The sequence below is a fragment of the Ranitomeya imitator genome, chromosome 1 (assembly GCF_032444005.1).
Source record: "Ranitomeya imitator isolate aRanImi1 chromosome 1, aRanImi1.pri, whole genome shotgun sequence".
NCBI classification, from domain to species: Eukaryota; Metazoa; Chordata; class Amphibia; order Anura; family Dendrobatidae; genus Ranitomeya; species Ranitomeya imitator.
This window is the reverse complement of record NC_091282.1, coordinates 637,029,130-637,051,842: the sequence shown is the minus strand read 5'-3', so window position 1 is coordinate 637,051,842 and position 22,713 is coordinate 637,029,130. Positions and strand designations below refer to the sequence as shown.

General features: G+C 48.2%; 2 protein-coding genes across 3 annotated transcripts in view; both read left to right on the top strand.

Moving 5' to 3' along the window:
* ARNT (aryl hydrocarbon receptor nuclear translocator) overlaps positions 1–17,820 on the top strand; it is a 60,252-nt gene extending 42,432 nt beyond the window's left edge. For both annotated transcript variants that reach the window (XM_069727198.1, XM_069727190.1), the window contains exons 6-21: positions 1,230–1,443; positions 1,536–1,638; positions 2,108–2,173; positions 2,280–2,365; positions 2,451–2,527; positions 2,602–2,736; positions 10,540–10,614; positions 11,971–12,122; positions 12,678–12,791; positions 13,083–13,158; positions 13,330–13,450; positions 13,658–13,760; positions 13,940–14,087; positions 14,163–14,307; positions 16,381–16,532; positions 16,645–17,820. In XM_069727198.1, coding sequence (XP_069583299.1) covers positions 1,230–1,443; positions 1,536–1,638; positions 2,108–2,173; positions 2,280–2,365; positions 2,451–2,527; positions 2,602–2,736; positions 10,540–10,614; positions 11,971–12,122; positions 12,678–12,791; positions 13,083–13,158; positions 13,330–13,450; positions 13,658–13,760; positions 13,940–14,087; positions 14,163–14,307; positions 16,381–16,532; positions 16,645–16,734 — 1,857 coding nt within the window. In that variant the 3' untranslated portion in view covers positions 16,735–17,820. The remainder of the gene's footprint in view (positions 1–1,229; positions 1,444–1,535; positions 1,639–2,107; positions 2,174–2,279; positions 2,366–2,450; positions 2,528–2,601; positions 2,737–10,539; positions 10,615–11,970; positions 12,123–12,677; positions 12,792–13,082; positions 13,159–13,329; positions 13,451–13,657; positions 13,761–13,939; positions 14,088–14,162; positions 14,308–16,380; positions 16,533–16,644) is intronic.
* A 4,527-nt stretch (positions 17,821–22,347) lies between these two features.
* LOC138638121 (cathepsin K-like) overlaps positions 22,348–22,713 on the top strand; it is a 128,892-nt gene continuing 128,526 nt past the window's right edge. The window contains exon 1 of the mRNA XM_069727149.1: positions 22,348–22,614. Coding sequence (XP_069583250.1) covers positions 22,496–22,614 — 119 coding nt within the window. The 5' untranslated portion in view covers positions 22,348–22,495. The remainder of the gene's footprint in view (positions 22,615–22,713) is intronic.

Here is a 22,713-nt window from a genome sequence, read left to right as displayed (position 1 = left end):
TCCTGTTACCCTTGTGAAAATAAAAATTTGTGGGCGAAAAGATCATTTTTGTGTGAACAAAAGCGATTTTTTATTTTCACGGCTCTACGTTATAAACTTCTGTGAAGCACTTGGGGGTTCAAAGTGCTCACCACACATCTAGATAAGTTCCTTAAGGGGTCTAGTTTCCAAAATGGTGTCACTTGTGGGGAGTTTCCACTGTTTAGGCACATCAGGGGCTCTGCAAACGAAACATGGCGTCCAATCTCAATTCCAGCCAATTCTGCATTGAAAAAGTCAAACGGCGCTCCTTCACTTCTAAGTTCTGCGGTGCGCCCAAAAAGTGGTTTACCCCCACATATGGGGTATTGGCGTATTCAGGAGAAATTGCATAACAAAATTTATGGTTACATTTCTGTGTTTACACTTGTGAAAATAAAAAAAATGGTTCTGAATTAAAATGTTTGCAAAAAAAAGTTAAATGTTCATTTTTTCCTTCCACATTGTTTCAGTTCCTGTGAAGCACGTAAAGGGTTAATAAACTTCTTGAATGTGGTTTTGAGCACCTTGAGGGGTGTAGTTTTTAGAATGGTGTTACACTTCATTATTTTCTATCATATAGACCCCTCAAAATGACTTCAAATGTGATGTGGTCCCTAAGAAAAATGGTGTTGTAAAAATGAGAAATTGCTGGTCAACTTTTAACCCTTATAACTCCCTACCAAAAAACAATTTTGTTTCCAACATTGTGCTGATGTAAAGTAGACATGTGGGAAATGTTACTTATTAACTATTTTTCGTGACATATCTCTCTGATTTAAGGGCATAAAAATACAAAGTTTGAAAATTGCAAAATTTTAAACATTTTCGCCATATTTCCGTTTTTTTCATAAATAATTGCAAGTAATATCGAAGAAATGTTACCACTAACATGAAGTACAATATGTCACGAAAAAACAATCTCAGAATCAGCAGGATCCGTTGAAGCGTTCCAGAGTTATAACCTCATAAAGTGACAGTGATCAGAATTGCAAAAATTGGCTCGGTCATTAAGTACCAAATTGGCTCTGTCACTAAGGGGTTAAAACCGCAGTGAAGCCAAATATGATTTATGTTTATATTTTAGGTTTTGCGTTTTACATGCTGTTTTTTTGTTTGTTTTTTAATGATATTTTTTGTATTTTTATGTTTTTTTATTTTGGGCTCTTCTAGAGGCCAGATAGTCATCTTTTCTGTCTCATACCGTACAGGAGCTGAAACACCTGATCCTGGAGGCTGCGGACGGCTTCCTGTTTGTGGTGTCCTGCGAGACTGGAAGGATTGTTTACGTGTCGGACTCGGTGACCCCCGTCCTCAACCAGCCGCAGACAGAATGGTTTGGGGGCAACGTGTATGACCAAGTGCACCCTGATGATGTGGACAAGCTCCGGGAGCAGCTCTCCACCGCAGAGAATGCCATGACAGGTGTGTTCTTAGGTGCTTGGTGTTACACCTGGCGGCAGGTGCTATTCTCGGCACATCATGTCACCTACTTGTTATTTCTCTTAAACTCGAAGGGCGCATCCTGGATCTAAAAACCGGCACTGTGAAGAAAGAGGGTCAGCAGTCCTCCATGAGAATGTGTATGGGCTCCCGTAGGTCGTTCATCTGCAGGATGAGGTGAGGGCCCCTGAATTCAGGTCTGTGAAGCTGAGAGTGGATTTGTGACTGTGGTTACTGCCATCCCTGATGTGGCCAGTTATTGGACCCAGCACAACTATATAATGACGCTTTGTGATGCTGCAAGGGTTGGACTATGGATTTGCGCCTGCGCTGCCCCCAAAAATGACGGCACCCATATGGAGAGTAAGTCACAGACATGAACAAGATGTCGGCTGGGGGAGCAGGTCACAGAGTAGTAAACAGACAAAGAATCAATGTTAATACCACAGTCAGAAATTGTCAGCAGAGTGCTAACTGTTGACCAGCCGTGATCGGAGCTGCCTGCTTGTGCCTGAGCCTGCTTGTGCCTGAGCCTGCTTGTGCCTGAGCCTGCTTGTGCCTGAGCCTGTTTCGTACACCCGGACCCTATGTAAGCCCTGCGTCTGACAGCGATTTTACAAGCTCGGACTTTATCCCTTTCTTTCAGATGTGGGAATGCTGTTGTGGATCAGGCCTCCATGAACCGCCTCAGCTTCATGAGGAACAGAAACAGGTGACTGGGCAGATATTTTTTAAGTGGGGTGTGTAGTAATGCCAGTCTGACAGTGTTCTTGGTGACCCCCAATTGTATTTTTTTTTTATTTTATTTTGCATTAAAGGAACGGCCTTGGTCCCCCTAAGGACGGCGAGCCTCAGTTTGTGGTTGTGCATTGCACGGGATATATAAAAGCATGGCCGCCCGCAGGTAGGTCTTTGTATATCATTCTACTTCCTTTATAGAAGAGGTCTGAATGTGTGATCCATACAATGGGTGACTCTGACATCGACAGGTGTCACATTGCCGGACGACGACCAGGATGCCGGACAGAGCAGCAAGTTCTGCCTGGTGGCCATCGGCCGGCTACAGGTGAGTCCCGATTCTTACAGGTATGTAAGCTGTTGTATTCTACATGGCATGTACTGTTATTTCCCATTCATCAGGTAACAAGCTCCCCATCCTGCACAGACATGAATAGCATCTGCCAGCCCATAGAGTTCATCTCTAGGCACAACGTGGATGGTATGTTCACATTTGTGGACCACCGATGCGCTGCAACTGTTGGCTACCAGCCACAGGTAAGTGACAGTGGTAAATATGTTACTTAACTCCCATGTACTCATTGATATGATCCCCCATTCACTAGGTGATGTCACAGCTCACCTCCTCATGTACAGTTGTGACCAAAAGTATTGACACCCCTGCAATTCTGTCAGATAATACTCAGTTTCTTCCTGAAAATGATTGCAATCACAAATGCTTTGGTGTTATCTTCATTTAATTTGTCTTAAATGAAAAAACACAAAAGAGAATGAAGCAAAACATTGATCATTTCACACAAAACTCCAAAAATGGGCCAGACAAAAGTATTGGCACCCTCAGCCTAATACTTGGTTGCACAACCTTTAGCCAAAATAACTGCGACCAACCGCTTCCGGTAACCATCAATGAGTTTCTTACAATGCTCTACTGGAATTTTAGACCATTCTTCTTTGGCAAACTGATCCAGGTCCCTGATATTTGAAGGGTGCCTTCTCCAAGCTGATATTTTTAGATCTCTCCACAGGTGTTCTATGGGATTCATGTCTGAACTTATTGCTGGCCACCTTAGAAGTCTCCAGTGCTTTCTCTCAAAACATTTTCTAGTGCTTTTTGAAGTGTGTTTTGGGTCATTGTCCTGCTGGAAGACCCATGACCTCTGAGGGAGACCCAGCTTTCTCACACTGGGCCCTACATTATGCTGCAAAATTTGTTGGTAGTCTTCAGACTTCATAAGCCATGCACACGGTCAAGCAGTCCAGTGCCAGAGGCAGCAAAGCAACCCCAAAACATCAGGGAACCTCCGCCATGTTTGACTGTAGGGACTGTGTTCTTTTCTTTGAATGCCTCTTTTTTTCTCCTCTAAACTCTATGTTGATGCCTTTGCCCAAAAAGCTCTACTTTTGTCTCATTTGACCAGAGAACATTCTTCCAAAACGTTTTAGGCTTTTTCAGGTAAGTTTTAACAAACTCCAGCCTGGCTTTTTTATGTCTCGGGGTAAGAAGTGGGGTCTTCCTGGGTCTCCTACCATACAGTCCCTTTTCATTCAGACGCCAACGGATAGTATGGGTTGACACTGTTGTACCCTCGGACCGCTTGAACTTGTTTGGATGTTAGTCGAGGTTCTTTATCCAACATCCGCACAATTTTGCGTTGAAATCTCTTGTCAATTTTTCTTTTCCGTCCACATCTAGGGAGGTTAGCCACAGTGCCATGGGCTTTAAACTTCTTGATGACACTGCGCACGGTAGACACAGGAACATTCAGGTCTTTGGAGATGGACTTTTAGCCTTGATATTGCTCATGCTTCCTCACAATTTGGTTTCTCAAGTCCTCAGACAGTTCTTTGGTCTTCTTTCTTTTCTCCATGCTCAATGTGGTACACACAAGGACACAGGACAGAGGTTGAGTCAATTTTAATCCATGTCAACTGGCTGCAAGTGTGATTTAGTTATTGCCAAAACCTGTTAGGTGCCATAGGTAAGTTACAGTTATGCTGTTAATTACACAAATTAGAGAAGCATCACATGATTTATTTATCGCCTCTCATTGGGGGACACAGGAACCATGGGTGTATGCTGCTGCCACTAGGAGGCTGACACTATGCAAATAAAAAAGTTAGCTCCTCCTCTGCAGTGTACACCCCACCGACTGGCATTATACTCTCCAGTTTAGCTTAGTGTCAGTAGGAGGTGGACACGGGTCTTTCAATAGACCCTTATCTACCTCAATGTGCGTCGTTTTCTTTCAGGTTTTTCCGGAAGGGATACAGGGTGAGCAGTCACACCTGTATTCCCACAAGCGGACTATGAGTACGGTGTGTACTGCCACCCCGTATCCTCATAGATCCCTCTCCAGGACCAAGATCCTGGCACACAAGCGTGCTCAGAAGTCCCGGTCCTGGCTCCGTCCCCCACCCACTCGCCCACCAGAGCCTGTCGGTTGGAGGAGACGAGGACGTCCATCAGCTCCCTGGACGTCTCACCCCCTTTTAAGGTTAGTACCGGCGTGGGACGTTTAGGTGAGTATTTCCCCTATCCCGTCCCAGATCCTTATTGGGGGGGGGTTCTTGTTAAGGGCTCCCAGACGGTGACCCTCTCTTACCCGGTCATCGCCCGTATCCTTTGCGGCGCGGCCGATATTTTATCAGTGATCCTGGAGTTCCAGCATTTTTCCCTATAATACAAGGGCCTTTCTGCTCCAGCGCGGGGCCCCTTCTGGCCGCAGCGCTCTTTTCCCGTGACCAGCACCTTCTTTCTAGACAGCCCTTGGCTGCCGTACGCTCCATTCCGCGGCGCACTACCAGCGCTGCGGTTTTTCACTGGGCACAGTCCTCAGCGCGGCAGCCCTGCAGTCTATCGCGCCGCTTATCGCGCCGCTTATCGCTGCGGTGCATCGCTCCGGCGCCGCAGGAGGTGCTTATCTGCGGCGCCCTTCAGCGACGCAGCCTGACAGGCTGCGGCGCCTGTGCCGCCAGCCTCCCGGCGCGGCGCATTGCTCCGGCACTCTGTACCGGCGCCGCGACTCGTTTTCCCGGCCGCTGGTCCCTAATTTAGACCCCGGCTTCGGCCGGGGCCTACTTCCGGTCGTCGGATCCCTCACTTCCGCTTCTGCGGGCGGGCTTTTTTTCCCGCCCGACATACTGTGTCCTGCCCACCGGCGCCTCTGCGTCTGGCTCCGCCCCCTTCCTCGTGGGACACTTGTCTGGTGTGAGCATCGCTTCACACCACAGCAGCAGCAGCAGCCCTTGAAGTGCCTCACGCAGCGCGCCACGCTCCTTCGCCCGCATCCTCTGTGGGCTCAGCATTGCAGTATACAGCACCTCAGGGGATTTCTCCACCGAGGACAAGTGGGACATCTTCCAGGACCGGGTCCGTGAGTAGCTGCACTGCAGACTGACACCCTTCTCTGCCCCACTGTCCCCTAACCCACTGGCATCTTCGGGATCTCTCAAAATGTCGTCTAAAGGGGGCCGCTCTCGCCCCCCTACTTCTTCTTCTTCTGCCTTAGTCACGTACTTTGCATGTTCGTCCTGTAACAGCAAACTTCCCTCAGGTCAGTCCTCCCCGCTGTGTCAGTCCTGCAGCAACCCGATTGTTCCCACTGCCCAGGATCCCCCGGCCGTTCCGCCCGAGAGTGATCCCCCCATCCCAGGCTGGGCCGCCTCTCTGTCCCAAACGGTGGCTGATTTAACACGGGTATCTCAAACCTTGGTGTCCGCGCTGGATCGGTTACCCCTGCAGACCCCTGCCGTGGCCAGCGGGTCGCAGGATCCGCCACCCGAGACCTCCTTGCCAAGCTACAAAAGGTCCAGACAGGAACGTCGGTCTGAGTCCTCTTCGTGTTCCATCTCGCCGCCCGCCCCGGCCTGGGGGTGTTATATCCTTTTTCACCAGATCTTACCGCCAATTGGACGGTCTCTCCCTCGGTGGATCCCCCTGTTTCCAGGCTGTCCACCAACACGGTGCTTCCACTGTCCAGCGGAGCGTCTCTGAAGGATTCTAACGACAGAGTTATAGAATCCTTCGCGAAATCTGCCTTTGAAGCGGCCTCAGCAGCGCTATGCCCAGCCTTTGCTTCCACTTGGGCTTCAAAATCCATCTCAAAATGGGCCAAGGATCTACGGCGAGGTATCCTGGACGGGGCTCCTCCCGCGCAATTAGCGGAACTTGCCAACCAGATTTCCCACGCTGGCGAATACCTGGTTTCCGCCTCCCTGGATGTCGCGTCCTGTGCGGCTCAGGCTTCCAGCAATGCCGTTGCCATCCGCCGGACCGTTTGGCTCAAGGCCTGGCAGGCGGACTTGTCCTCCAAAAAGTCCCTCACTAGTCTGCCCTTCCAGGGCTCTCGTCTCTTTGGTTCCCAGCTGGACCAGATCATTAAGGACGCCACTGGGGACACAAGTTCCCTTCTCCCCCCAGGCTAAGCCTCGTCGCCCTCCTCCTAGACGGCAGTTTCGCTCGTTTCGGCCTTTTCGTCGCTTCGCTGCATCAAACGCTTTTTCCCAGCAGCAAAAGAGGCCACAGAGAAGAAGGCGGTGTCCTTCAGGCCCACTCCGTCCTGGCGTCCTCGCTATTCCAAGGGTAGATCGTCCAGGCCCAGGACTGGAAGATCCACTTCCGCATGACTCTCGGCAAGACTCCAGCCCAACTCCCAGGTTGGGGGGCCGTCTTCTCCGTTTCAGGGACGTCTGGATTTCCGCAGTAGAGGATGCATGGGTCAGGGAAGTTGTATCCTCGGGATACAAAATAGAGTTCGCCTCCCGACCCAGAGATCGTTTCTTCCAATCTCGTCCTCCAAAAGATCCCGCTCTGGTTCCGGGCTTCTTCGCAGCCATCGCTTCTCTGCTCAAATCCGGGGTAATTGTTCCCGTCCCAGAAAAGGAACGGTACACGGGTTTCTACTCGAACCTCTTTGTGGTACCGAAAAAAGACGGCAAGGTTCGTCCCATTCTGGACCTCAAATTGCTGAACAGGAGGGTTCGCCGGAGACACTTCAGGATGGAATCCCTTCGTTCAGTAATTGCTTCCATGGAGGCTCAGGAATTTCTATGCTCTATAGATATCCAGGACGCCTACCTACATGTTCCAATATTTCCCGGACATCACCGTTTCCTGCGCTTCGCAGTGCAACAAGATCATTTTCAGTTCGTCGCCCTGCCGTTCGGTCTCGCAACCGCGCCAAGGGTGTTCACGAAAATCATGGCGGCGCTGATGGCCATTTTGAGAGTCAGAGGCTTGGTCCTGTTTCCATACCTCGACGACATCCTCATCAAGGCTCCGTCCTTTGCTCAGGCCCGCGAAAGCTTGTCCATTGTCCTCGACACCTTTTCCCGTTTCGGATGGCTGGTCAACCGGAAGAAGTCCTGCCTTATTCCTTCTCAGCGCATCATCTTTCTGGGCATGCTCTTCGACACTCGTCAGTCCAGAGTCTTCCTTCCCAAGGACAAGAGATCCACCCTTTGTCAGGACATACTCTTGCTCCAGGGTCCTCGGCCTCCCTCCCTCCGATCGGCCATGAAGGTTCTGGGGAGGATGGTAGCTACCTTGGAAGCGATTCCCTTCGCCCAATTCCATTCTCGACCCCTTCAGCAAGCCATTCTGTCTCAGTGGGACAGGTCGGTCTTCTCCCTGGATCGGCCGATCAGACTCTCCTTTCGGGTCAAGCGGTCTCTCAACTGGTGGCTGACGTCTCCTCTCATCTCCCAGGGCAGGTCCTTCCTTCCGGTTCACTGGCAGGTGGTGACAACGGATGCCAGCTTGATCGGCTGGGGTGCGGTTTTTCGCCACCTGACGGTTCAGGGCCGTTGGTCGCCGCAGGAGTCTGCTCTGCCGATCAACGTCCTCGAAATTCGGGCCATCTTTCTGTCCCTCCGTCATTGGGAAAGGATCCTCAGGGGCCTTCCAGTCCGGATCCAGACGGACAACGCCACGGCTGTGGCATATGTCAACCATCAGGGGGGGACTCGGAGCTCCCTGGCCCTTGCCGAGGTATCCAAGATCCTCCTTTGGGCAGAGGCAACGGTTCCGGTGATATCCGCGGTGCATATCCCCGGCGTGGAAAACTGGGCCGCCGACTTCCTCAGCCGCGAGGGTCTCGCGGCAGGGGAATGGTCCCTGCATCCGGAGGTCTTCCATCAGATTTGTCTTCGATGGGGAACTCCGGATGTGGATCTCACGGCGTCTCGAATCAACAGGAAGGTTCCGCAATTCGTCTCCAGGTCACGCGATCCTCTCGCAGTGGGCGTCGATGCTCTGGCCATTCCTTGGTCACAGTTCGAGCTGCCCTACCTGTTCCCACCTCTTCCATTACTGCCCAAGCTGTTCAAGAAGATCAAAGCGGAAGGGGTGCCGGTCATCCTGATCGCCCCGGATTGGCCCAGGAGAGCTTGGTTCGCGGAGCTCGTCAACAGTCTCGCGGACGCTCCCTGGCACCTTCCAGACAGGCCCGATCTGCTGTCCCAGGGTCCGATCTGCCACCCGAATTCTCGGTCGCTCAGTTTAACGGCGTGGCTGTTGAGACCGCGGTTCTAAGAGCGTCCGGCCTTTCGGACCGGGTGATTCACACCATGATTCAGGCTCGGAAGCCTTCGTCTTCCAGGATCTACTACCGCACCTGGAAGGCCTACTTCCGTTGGTGCGAGTCCAACCGCGTTCCGCCTATGGTTTTTTCCCTGCCTTCTCTTTTGGCCTTCCTTCAGGCAGGGCTGGATTCGGGCCTGGCTCTTAGTTCCCTGAAGGGCCAGGTCTCTGCGCTTTCCATCCTCTTTCAGAAGTCCTTGGCCTCTCGGCCACAGGTTAAGACCTTCTTTCAGGGGGTAGCCCACGCCGTCCCGCCGTACAGGGCCCCTGTGGAGGCATGGGACCTAAACCTAGTACTGGACGTTTTGAAGGTTTCTCCCTTTGAGCCTCTTAAAGAGATTCCTCTATCAGTGTTATCTTGGAAGGTGGCCTTTCTGGTGGCCATCACGTCCATTCGCCGCGTTTCCGAGCTGGCGGCACTGTCTTGCCGCCCTCTGTTTTTGGTCATTCACCAGGACAAGGTGGTTTTCCGACCCCCACCTTCTTTTCTTCCTAAGGTGGTTTCCACCTTCCACCTCAACGAGGACATCGTTCTACCTTCATTTTGTCCAGCTCCGACTCATCCTCTGGAGCGATCGTTGAACAAGCTGGACCTCGTCAGGGCAGTGAGGATTTATCTGGATAGAACATCCTCTTTCCGGAAGACGGATTCGTTTTTCGTCATTCCTGATGGCACGCGCAGAGGCCAGTCGGCTTCTAAAGCGACTATTGCTCGATGGATCAGAATGGCAATTTTGGAGGCTTACCGGGTCAAGAACAGAGTGCCCCCTCCTGGGATTAAGGCTCGCTCTACCCGGGCAGTCGGCGCCTCCTGGGCGGTGCACCACAGGGCTTCCGCCCTACAGCTTTGCAAAGCGGCAACTTGGTCTTCCATCCACACGTTCGCCAAATTTTACAAGGTCCATACCTATGCATCGGCGGACGCCAGCCTAGGCAGAAGGATCCTGCAGGCGGCAGTGGTGAGTCCTCTGACCTGATGGAAGTCTGTTTTTTCCCGCCCTTGGGACTGCTTTGGGACGTCCCATGGTTCCTGTGTCCCCCAATGAGAGGCGATAAAGAAAACAGGATTTTTGGTTGCTTACCGTAAAATCTGTTTCTTGAAGCCTCCATTGGGGGACACAGCTCCCTCCCAATGTTTTCTGTTGTTATCTGTTCTATGACTGTTCTCCTGTTACAGTTCTCAAGTTTGTGGTTATGTTTTTCCAACCTTGTTTCATTATCTCCTACTGCTTTCTCACTAACTGAAGAGTATAATGCCAGTCGGTGGGGTGTACACTGCAGAGGAGGAGCTAACTTTTTTATTTGCATAGTGTCAGCCTCCTAGTGGCAGCAGCATACACCCATGGTTCCTGTGTCCCCCAATGGAGGCTTCAAGAAACAGATTTTACGGTAAGCAACCAAAAATCCTGTTTTTTCGAACAGTGCCAATACTTTTGTCCACCCCCTTTTTTATGTTTGGTGTGGAATTATATCCAATTTGGCTTTAGGACAACTCTTTTTGTGTTTTTTTTCATTAAAGACAAATTAAATGAAGATAATAATACCAAAGAATTTGTGTTTGCAATCATTTTCAGGAAGAAACTGAGTATTATCTGACAGAATTGCAGGGGTGTCAATACTTTTGGCCACAACTGTACAGGGACTTAATATCTCTATATACAGCTGATAACACAGGATCCACCATTCACAATAGGTGATGTCACAGCTCACGTCCCCCTCCTCCTGTACAATATTAGTAATCCGTTTTCATTACATTGTAGGAGCTCCTAGGAAAAAGCATTGTGGAGTTCGCCCACCCTGAGGACGAGCAGCTGTTAAGAGACAGTTTTCAGCAGGTAATCTGCACATCAGATTTTGGACCATTTTCACGCATGTGCAAATTTTGAGGTCCGGCCATGGGTCTCCTCACGGCCCCACATATGAACATCAAATGACCCGGTTGCTATCGATCCTTTTTAACCTTTGCTATCCCAGCAGGTCGACCATGATCTGTGACTGCCATAGCGAGATATTTTGTAAGTTGTGATGACCCAGGAGTTGAATCGGCATTATCTTTTTTTTAATATTATTTTTATAACCGTCTGCAAACAAGATAAAAATCAGTAACATACATAGCATATAAAGACAAAGAAGGGCATAATAATATCCAGAAAGTGTAGCTTGAAATATTCAAAAGACGGGATTATTCAGTATAACAATCAATCCCGACCCCAACTCTCTCCCCCCAAAGGCACGTCGGAAACCCTGCAGGTTTAATTAGGTAAGCCTAATAGGTGTGTTACAAATATATGCTCTCTCATATACCAATCGGTTAATTGAAGTCAACCATGTAATGCTTGACGAACTGATAGTGGCTGCCGCTCAATAAGGAGGACCATGTGAGGAAAAAATGTTCCGTATGACTTTCTTTATGAAGTATGGACTCAATCTAATCCATTTTAAACAAACATGTTACCTTAGAGAAAATTAGATTTAGTGAAGGGGTTCCGTCCTGTGCCCACAGATGCAGAATACTCTTGTGGGTAGCCGCTGCCCAAATAGTTAAAACACGTCGTTGCTGAGCAGAGAGTCCATGTAGTTGATCCCGTGGAAAAATATTAAATCCCATTCCGGAGATAATGTAAAGCGAATGCTGAAGTTGTTGGTGAGATGGCGAAGAAGCATATCCCAAACCTCCTGTATCTTCGGATAATCCCAGAGACAATGAAAGATGTCAGCTTGAGAGTGTAAACATTTGGGATAAGAGGGATTAGCCGATAGAGACTTCCTAGATTTGACCTCTGGGGAAATGTAAGCCCTATCGAAAATCATGAGGGCCATAGTTGAGTAGCTGTCATATGGCAATAAAGAATTTAAACTTAGAGTGGAATTCAAAAGATCAGTCAGTCTATAATTAGATAGTTGTGATACCCATCTGCCCGGGCCTGGTGAAGAATCTGACCATGAAATAGAAGGCTTGATTGATTTATAGATAAGACTTGGGGAATAAACTCCTGCACGAGCACCAATGGAGATCAGATGGAGAGGACAGGTTCTGACACTGTCTGGTATGCCTCGGAAGCCGAGTCAAAGTAATGCTTAATCTGAGTGGCAATTAAAATATTACCCACTAAGATTGGATAGAATCGGCATTTTCTGAAACTCCTTTACGTGCATGATGCTACAACAGCATTCATGGTATCTACCTGCAGGTGGTGAAATTAAAAGGCCAGGTTCTGTCCGTCATGTTCCGCTTCAGATCCAAAAGCCGTGAATGGCTGCTAATGAGAACCAGCTCGTTCACCTTCCAGAATCCCTACTCCGATGAGATCGAGTATATCATCTGCACTAACACCAACGTGAAGTAAGTGATCGGCAAGCTTATAGTACGATGGGACTCTGAAATATACCGTAAGAAGGAACCGACAAACACAGGCTGGGTAAAGGGTTGTTCTCCCTCATATATGGATAGTGTCGTATAGTGCTTGTTAAAACAAACACTTGTAATTTATTAAAACTTTCAGTCATTCCTGAGATAGTAACACTTTTGTTTACAACTCGTTGCCTTGGAGACCGACTGCCGCTGCTGCTGCCTAGTTTTGAAGCACTGCACAGGATTAGGAGGCAACCGTGTGCTCCAACAAACCTGGCCAGCTTCAAAGCAAAGCTTACCCACTAAATAGAAAAGAAATTGAAAGTACTATACATGTACCTCTGTCTAGCAGTGGTGGTCGGTCTGCAAGGCAACGAGCGGTGACCTAAAGAAAAGTGTGTATCTCCAAAACTACAGAAAAGTTTAAAGTGTAAATTGCCAGAATGCTGTTTTTACAAGCACTATTCAACAATACCCATCTGTGAAGATGGGAATTAACCCTTTATTACCCCTTTTCCACTGAATCGAATGTTTTCTTTTCCCTAGGAACTCCAACCAGGAGTCACGACCAGCCTTGGCCAGCTCTATGCAGAGACCACCACTAGCCCAGAGCATTCCACACTCTCTGGAAATGGGAGCTCCGGGACAGCTGTCTGCTAGGTGAGTGAGGCTATCACATTTAAGAATATGCGATGTACACAGCCCCAAAATTTCAAGGACCAGGCAATGTGAACCTTTAGAGGGCACTGTAGGTAATTCTGCTACATATGCTTGAGTAAAAGTTGATGGGAGTGGCATTGTAACGGCACACCATGTGGATAGGAGTGGTATTACAAGGTAATGTACTGTATTTTGCTTGTCAGGTCTGACTGCTCTGTACTAGCTGTGAGTTCTCTAAGTTAAAACTTTGAGAAGAACTTTTACCTTTTCAAATTCTTCTTTTGGGCGCAGGCAACAGCCTCTACCACAGCCAGACCTGGACGTCGTTCCCTGTAGAGATAATCTGGGAGCGTTCAACCATGCACAGGTGAGACGCCAACATGGCGGCATTCATTTTACTATGTTCTCTCCTCACATGAAGATTTTATGTGCATCTAAAAGCTGTCGTTAAAATCCCAAATTAACCTACTAATTGACTTATCCCCCTTACGGACATCCGGCATACATGTTAGGTTACGTTTTTTTCTCTCCTTTAAAGGTACCAGTTCAGCCAGTGACGGCGACCGTTCCTGATCACAGCAAATTAGAGAAGTCAGACGGGCTTTACGGACAAGAGAGAGATTCGAGGTTTGCCGAGATCTATGGCACCATTAACACAGGTATGACCATTGCTTTAGGAATGAAACACAATTAAAGCATTTCTTACCGTTAAGGCTTTTATTAAAGAAAAAAAAAAATCTTTGAGTTTCCATGGTAACAGACTACAAACAAATCCTGTCTGATCTGCAGTCTTACATTTTTACAAAGTGTAGTCTGTTTTTATTTTTTATTTTTTTATGTCTGATGTTTCATTTTAACATTTATAGACCAGAATAAAGCTCTTAATCCTAGTGGGGTCCCCGGAAACCAGCAACTCTTCCCGCAAGTCAACACTTTCACGCCTGCCCCCCGTGCAGGGGACAATTTCAGGTAAGATCCCCTCCACCCTAGTGCGTGAGATTGAGGGTCCCATGTGCCCCTGTGTGACTTGTGCGCCAATGCTCACTCAATGTAGTGTTTTCTGACCCTGGATATGATTGATTTGTGTATGAACACCAGTGGGCACCAGAGACCTTTAAGATATTTGTGGGATGTTTTATATATATCAGGAGCGGTGGGCTGGTTTCTACAGGGAACATTATCCAGCAGCCGGTGTCTACGGGGCAGATTCTTGCCCAGATATCGCGGCATGCCAGCCCCACACAAGTCACCGGCACCAACTGGAGCTCTGGCACACGTCCATCCTTCACCGCACAGGTAGAAATGATGCATTTTCCATAGTCTTTGATTTTACACCACACATATGGTACTGATTTGGTATTTTATTTGCAGGCGGCAAAAACCCAGTCTCCTCCGTTCGGCATGGGCAACTTCCAGACGACTCCTACCAACTTCAGCCCATTGTCTTCTCAGAGTTCAACTTCTTCTCCTGCTGGGGCCACATACCCCAACCTGGCCACTAGGAGCAACAACTTTGGTAAAAAAAAATAAATAAAAGGCCTCTAGAGTATGTTACCAGTTCAAAAATTGCCTATGTGTGCCCATCTTATTCCCACTGCTCTGTGTACTTCAGTTTGTTTCCTTTTATTCCACCATACGGTTCAAGAGATATGGGCCTCTTTATAAGGTTGCGTGGCTCACAGGATGCCCTGGGGCTGGTCTTTAGACTGCTCTGCATAATTACCACTTTTTAACCACACTCTCTTGTAATGACAGTAATAATTAGTACTAAATTAAAACGCTTGAATATGGGCTCGTGAGGAAGATTTAAGAAAAAATGAATATTCAGGAGCAGTGGGAATAAGAAGGCAAAACTGGACACTTAACGTGGTGACAGGTCCTCAATAAAACGTTTTCTATTACTCTCAATGGACTGATGTGGAGGGGGATGCAGGGATGAATGACCGATGTGGTTGAGGACGCATGGATGGATGATTTGAGGAAGTGGAGGTTGATGCAGGGATAAATGATATTGAGGGGTACGCAGGGATGGATGAATGGGGCAATGAGTTAGATGGATGGATGATGGGGGACGCAGGGATGAATGAATGGGACAGTGAGTGGGACGAAAGGATGGATGGGTGAATGAATGGTGTCGGGGGTTGGAACGCAGGGATGGATGGTTGATTGCATGATGCCGGGAGATGCAGGGATGGATGGATGTATGGGACTGTGTGGGATGAATAGATGAATGATGTCTGGGGATGCAGGGATGGATGGTTGAATGAATGACGTTGGGGCGACACAGGGATGAATGAGTGAATGAGTAGGTGATTGGGATGGATGGATGAATGAATGATGGGGGGGGCTCAGGGATGGATAAGTGAATGGGGGCGGTGATTGGGATGGATGGGTGAATGAATGATGTTGGGGACGCAGGGATGGATGGGTGAATGATGTTGGGGGGATGCAGGGCTGGATGAATGGGACGAATGGATGGGTGAATGAATGATGTCGGGGGGGACGCAGGGATGAATGGGTGAAGGAATAATGATGTTGGGGGGCGTGGGTATGGATGAATGAGACGGTGAGTGGGGCGCAGGGATGGGTGAATGAATGATTTTGGATGCAGGGATGGATGAAGGGGGGACTGAGTGGGATGAATGAATGCTGTCAGGGGACGCAGGGATGGATGAATGGGACAATGAGTTAGATGGATGGATGATGGGGGACGCAGGGATGAATGAATGGGACAGTGAGTGGGACGAAAGGATGGATGGGTGAATGAATTGTGTCGGGGGTTGGAACGCAGGGATGGATGGTTGATTGCATGATGCCGGGAGATGCAGGGATGGATGGATGTATGTGACTGTGTGGGATGAATAGATGAATGATGTCTGGGGATGCAGGGATGGATGGTTGAATGAATGACGTTGGGGCGACACAGGGATGAATGAGTGAATGAGTAGGTGATTGGGATGGATGGATGAATGAATGATGGGGGGGCTCAGGGATGGATAAGTGAATGGGGGCGGTGATTGGGATGGATGGGTGAATGAATGATGTTGGGGACGCAGGGATGGATGGGTGAATGATGTTGGGGGGATGCAGGGCTGAATGGATGGGTGAATGAATGATGTCGGGGGGGGACGCAGGGGTGGGTGAATGAATGATGTCGGGGGGGACGCAGGGATGAATGGGTGAAGGAATAATGATGTTGGGGGGCGTGGGTATGGATGAATGAGACGGTGAGTGGGGCGCAGGGATGGGTGAATGAATGATTTTGGATGCAGGGATGGATGAAAGGGGGGACTGAGTGGGATGAATGAATGCTGTCAGGGGACGCAGGGATGGATGGATGAATGGGACTATGAGTGGGATGAATGATGTCGGGAGATGCAGGGATGAATGAATGCTGTCGGGGGGGGGGGAGGCGCAGGGATGGATTGGACGATGAGTGGGATGGATGAATGATAGGTGGACGCAGGGATGGATGGGTGAATGAATGATGTCGAGGGATGGATGGATGAATGTGACGACGAGTGGGATGGGTCAGCTGTGTAGTGTTGTGCAGCAATATGCTACTCCTGACATGTAGTCGTATCTTCAGCCGCAGAGGTGGGCCAGCCTCGCGTTCCTTTCCAGTCTCGGGCAGCAGATGCGGTAGCAGTGTGGTCCCAGTGGCCCCAGAGTCAACATCACGGCCAGAACAACCCAGAAGCTCACATCCAGCCACAGGCTGGCCAGTCAGAGGTGTTTCCAGTAAGTCGAACGCTGATGCCATGTACGCCTGTGCTGTTGCATACCCGCACATAATGTAAGGTGCAAAAAATCCAAAGTCGATTGTGACTTTCTCTTTTACCCTTCCGTCTAGGACATGTTGTCCATGCTGGGAGACCAGACCTCCAGCTACAACAACGAGGAGTTTTCCGAGCTCAACATGTTCCAGCCCTTTGCTGAGTAAAGCCATAAAGTGGGATCGGAGAAATTAGCATATTTTTGCTCCTCTTCCACCTTCTCAATCACTAGCTCTTTTCTCTTGGCCGAGGAGAGATGTGGTAAGGCAGGCGGATTCTACGAGAAGGGACGTGGACACCAGGACTCGGGCAGGAACCGTCACAGGGACACCACAGAACTGCCTTTTCTATGGAGAGACCCGATCATGTTCCCTCTCCGACCCCTCACCAACTTTAACCCCACATATTGTGCCACTGATTTGGGGTACCTGCCTCTCTGAATCCAGAGGGACCAGATGACCAGATTGCACCCCCCATCCCCCGATCTACCCCTGCCCCCACCCTCGAGCATTTCATTATTATATAGTGACCTTAAAGAAGACCCTAAAGTGATCCTTTTAGGCTCTTATCAGGGAGGAGACCTGCATAGGATAATCACACACGTAGTCGGTGCCTTTTTTATCATATCAGGACAGGGAATCGCTAGAAGACAAAGAATGCCCATGCTATAGCTGTCAGTCGCAGGTCTGGGTCTGCACAACATGTAGGCTATTAACGACCCAGGGACTCCTTGGGGGGTAGCCTCATAATGACCCATGTCCTGCTTCTTGAGACCCCGGACATTAATCTGATTGCCAGAGATTAAGGACGGCCCCTCGAAAGAAAAAGGGCGAACGAATATTTAAGACCTTTTTCTTTTTAACACCTGCAATAAGGATTTAATTTTTTTTTTTTTAACAAATGAGCTTTTAAAAACTTCACAATGGCGGCCATAAAAAAAAAAAATGTGAAAAATATCCAACAATTCCTCAAGTTATGGGATTGAGTTTTGGGATATCGTCATGATCTGTCCTCGCAGTTGAAGGCTGCCTCGTCCCGCGCGGAGCTTGCCGATTGCTACGTAACTTGTCTGATAATCCCAGGATTAGCACAGATTTTTTTACGTCTTGTATTACATAGCACACTTTAATCTGCAGGATCAATGGCTTTTTCTTGACTTTTTCCTTGCGCTCTCAAAACTTTTTTTTTTTTTTTTGTGCAAAGTGTTACATGTGTATACTATATAAAATAATATAATTTTATGAGAATTTTTACTTCTTCTTGGAAGCGCTCTGGTCTCTAGTTGTCTTATTCCTGTGGCTGATGGTACGGAGGAGGCTGCAGGTTCCGATTGTAAAATCATATGGAGCTGAGAAGATTTGCAGCCCATGTGCTGGTGAAAAATTGTATACAGCTCCAATGCCGAGCTATATAGGAAAGGTTAAAAAAAAACCTCAAACCTGTTTAAAATAAGTGTTGGGTCTTCGACAGCAGGTACAACTACAATGTCAGAAACATCATATTGTTAAAGGGAAGGTGCCGCATTTTATTTTTTGTATTAAAAATTATTGCTTATATAAACAATTATTTTTAATACAAATTTACATTTTTTTACTTTAACATTTTTTTTTATTAATTTTTTTTTCAGCCACTGGGCGCCACCATTTTGCTTTGCAGGAGTGTAAGTGTAGCTGCACGACACTTACACTCTGCAAATACAGCAGCCCTGGGCATAGGCATCTTTGGTCGGCATCCGACCCTATACTTTACATTGAGCTGCTCCCTCCTGTGATTTGGCCACGTCCCCTGGGCCGTCCACATCACAGCAGAGGCAGGAGATTGGCACCATCTTTCTGGAGCTCACAATGCATCTGTGAGCTCCATTTTCCCAGTATAATCACAGGAGCCCCGAGGTTATAGGAGGAGGAGACCAAGGACGGAGGGAGAAAGGACTCAGCAGCAGAGCAGTGAAGTATCAGTGTGGGAGGGGGAGAGGCAATCTAATCCTATCCTGTGTGATGCTGACTCTGAGCCGTGTATCTAATCCTATCCTGTGTGATACTGTCTGCTGAGCTGTGTATCTAATCATATCCTGTGTGATACTGTCTGCTGAGCCGTGTATCTAATCCTCTCCTGTGTGATTCTGACTGCTGAGCCGTGTATCTAATCCTATCCTGTGTGATACTGTCTGCTGAGCCGTGTATCTAATCCTATCCTGTGTGATACTGTCTGCTGAGCTGTGTATCTAATCCTATCCTGTGTGACACTGTCTGCTGAGCCGTGTATCTAATCCTATCCTGTGTGATACTGTCTGCTGAGCCATGTATCTAATCCTATCCTGTGTGATACTGACTTCTGAGCTGTGTATCTAATCCTATCTTCTGTGATACTGTCTGCTGAGCCGTGTATCTAATCCTCTCGTGTGATACTGTCTGCTGAGCCGTGTATCTAATCCTATCCTGTATGATACTGACTGCTGAGCTGTGTATCTAATCCTGTCCTGTGTGATACTGTGCTGAGACGTGTATCTAATCCTACCCTGTGCTGAAATTTGTATCTAATCCTCTCCTGTGGGATATTGACTGCTGAACTGTGTATCTAATACTGTCCTGTGTGATACTGACTGCTGAGCTGTGTATCTAATCCTCTCCTATGCACTCCTCCTCTGTTTTGTGTGATCTATATGGCGGTATTATGTGTGCTCTATATGACGGTATTAAGTGTGCTCTATATGGCGGTATTAAGTGTGCTCTATATGGCGGTATTAAGTGTGCTCTATATGGCGGTATTAAGTGTGCTCTATATGGCGGTATTAAGTGTGCTCTATATGGCGGTATTAAGTGTGCTCTATATGGCGGTATTAAGTGTGCTCTACATGGCGGTATTAAGTGTGCTCTACATGGCGGTATTAAGTGTGCTCTACATGGCGGTATTAAGTGTGCTCTACATGGCGGTATTAAGTGTGCTCTATATGGCGGTATTAAGTGTGCTCTATATGGCGGTATTAAGTGTGCTCTATATGGCGGTATTAAAGGGACTCTGTCACCTGAATTTGGCGGGACTGGTTTTGGGTCATATGGGCGGAGTTTTTGGGTGTTTGATTCACCCTTTCCTTACCCGCTGGCTGCATGCTGGCTGCAATATTGGATTGAAGTTCATTCTCTGTCCTCCATAGTACACGCCTGCGCAAAGCAATCTTGCCTTGTGCAGGCATGTACTACAGAGGACAGAGAATGAACTTCAATCCAATATTGCAGCCAGCGGGTAAGGAAAGGGTGAATCACACACCTGAAAACTCCGCCCATATGACCCAAAACCAGTCCCGCCAAATTCTGGTGACAGGTTCCCTTTAAGTGTGCTCTATATGGCGGTATTAAGTGTGCTCTATATGGTGGTATTAAGTGTGCTCTATATGGCGGTATTAAGTGTGCTCTATATGGCGGTATTAAGTGTGCTCTATATGGCGGTATTAAGTGTGCTCTATATGGCGGTATTAAGTGTGCTCTATATGGCGGTATTAAGTGTGCTCTATATGGCGGTATTAAGTGTGCTCTATATGGCGGTATTAAGTGTGCTCTATATGGCGGTATTAAGTGTGCTCTATATGGCGGTATTAAGTGTGCTCTATATGGCGGTATTATGTGAGAACTCTATGGCGTTATTTGCGATCTATATGATGATATGTGAGAACTATATAACAGTATTGTGTGATCTATATGGCAGTATTATCTTCAGAAAGGGGACCCATTCTATGGTGGTTCTGGCTGAGCACCTGCACACAGGTCTGGGGTAATAGAGGGGGCAGCATGACCTCCAGTTAGGTGCCGTCAGGGGAAGGCTGGTGAGGCAGCTGAAGAGAGGGGTCCCATTTTTATCATTACTATATGGCTACATTTTCCCCCAGCGTCACCCCGGACTGCGCCTGTCGCCTCGCTATCACACATCGCCAGGACAGGAGCTGAGGAGGGGAATGGGGTCTTTGCATGCAGAAATGCTTCCTGGATTTCTGTGGAGCAGACAAGCAGACGGTCCATCAATGTGTATAAAAGACAGCGCTCTATGTATAATCCCTGGCTGCTCCGCGCAACGAGCAGGGGGCCCCCCCATAGACCTGCACACTGCTCTCCTGAAATACTCTGTGCTGCTGTCACCCTGCTCTCTCCACCACATATCTCCCAGAATCCTTGCTGCCTGCCATCCTCTGTGACTGTCTACTGGCCAGTATAACTCTGCAGTCACCAACAAAATGGCTGCTCGCTGGGTTCCTGAATATCATCTTCTCTTATCCCTTAGCAAACACCCAGAAGGGGAGGAGAGGAGACATCACACACGTCAGCAGACTCCGCCCATAATTATTGCAGTGCTGTAATGTGAGCTAATTGTACACTAGGTCAAATTTCATTAGCTGCTCCCCCTAGTGTTTAAAAGTGGAAATGCCAAACCTTTTAAAATTTTTCATATTTTACTAAATTATAAACAATTGATAATATTTTTTAAGAAAATGTAAACATTAATTCTTTACATTTTTTCAATCGCTGGAAAAATATTTTTTTTGATGGCACCTTCCCTTTAAGTTTTAACGCAATATTGTGCTGTAAATTAAACTTTTTTTTTTTCCTCTAATAGAGATGATCGGTTTCAGCATGTCGATGGGTTATCGGGGACCCCATCGCTGGATGGATATCTATTATATAATTGTCTAAGGGTCACTTCCGTCTTTCTGTCTGTCCCGGATATTCATTGGTCGCAGCCTCTGTCTGTCATAGAATCCAAGTCGCTGATTCAGCGGCAACATGGCCGCTCCTTCCTCCCCACAGTCAGTGCCCACTCTGTACTCCCCTCCAGTCAGCGCTCACACAGGGTTAATGGCAGCGCTAATGTTCCGCGTTATGCCACGGTGTAATGCACTCCATTAACGCTATTAACCCTGTGTGACCAACTTTTTTTTACTATTGAGGCTGCTTATGCAGCCTCAATAGTAAAAAGATCTAATGTTAAAAATAATTTTAAAAAAATAAAAAATCATCATATACTCACATTCCGGCGCCTTTCCCGACCCCGCGACACTCCAGTAACTGCTCCATGCAAGCGGCAGGTTCCGGTGGCAAGGATGGTATGCGACAAGGACCTGCCATGACGTCACGGTCATGTGACCGTGACGTCATCACAGGTCCTGCGCCCATACCAACCCTGGGACCGGAAGCTGATGCGTGCACCGCACACAGGGTCAGGACTTCAACGGAGGGTGAGTGTGATGAGGGAGCCGCCGCCATCTTGGACGGGCATACTAACGGAGATTGTCGTGACTCCATTTTGTCTCCTGGTCACAGGTCTGCAGAGATGAGTGCTCCTGGCCCCCACCTTTTCTCATGAATAAGGTTCCTTTTAACATGGTAATGGGTTTAAGCTCAGTGTAGCAGGCAGAAGGTACTTCAAAGCTCAATGAGGAAGCCACCCAAGCAGGGTACAAGTAGGTGCCTGGGGGCTTAATTAAAGCACGCATGTGAAGTGACTAAAGGATACACGTCTATTATGGCCTTCCAGGAGAACCGTCTCCAACATGTAATCGTGAATTATGGATGCATCGTCTGAGGTACAGGCTTATAAAAAAATATCCCCCTCGCCCCAAAGAATTGGCGCATCTGACAGTGCAACTCCCGGGTCCATGGGAGTTCTGAAACCTGAGATATGGAGATCAGCCTCCCACAGCGACCGAATGGGTCCAGGTTTGATCCCTATACGACTGGCAGAACAAACCTCATGCGCTGGTACCCCCCGTGTACTGATCCGACCACCCTGAGAGCAGTTATCCCATTTATTAGATATTGGAATAAATCTTGCAGGGAAGCTGAGGGGTGGAGAAGGCTAGCCCACCCAGCTACAGGGGGGGAGGGACACGGAAGGTTTAAGAGCTGAGGACACTTGGAGAGACACTCAGAACAGAGGAAGATGACTAACTATGGAACTAGGGTTTGCCAGCCAGAGGGGAGCAAGCACACGCTTTCTGGGGGCTGCCCGGCAACTATGTCTTGGACCTGCGGAACGCAGCACAAGCGACCTTCAACCTGGTAAATTGACCTCCAGCTTTATACATTTAAGCCTTGTATTATTATTGTTATATTTTACTCTGACTGTAACTCTTGATATATTTTGACTGTATATTTCTT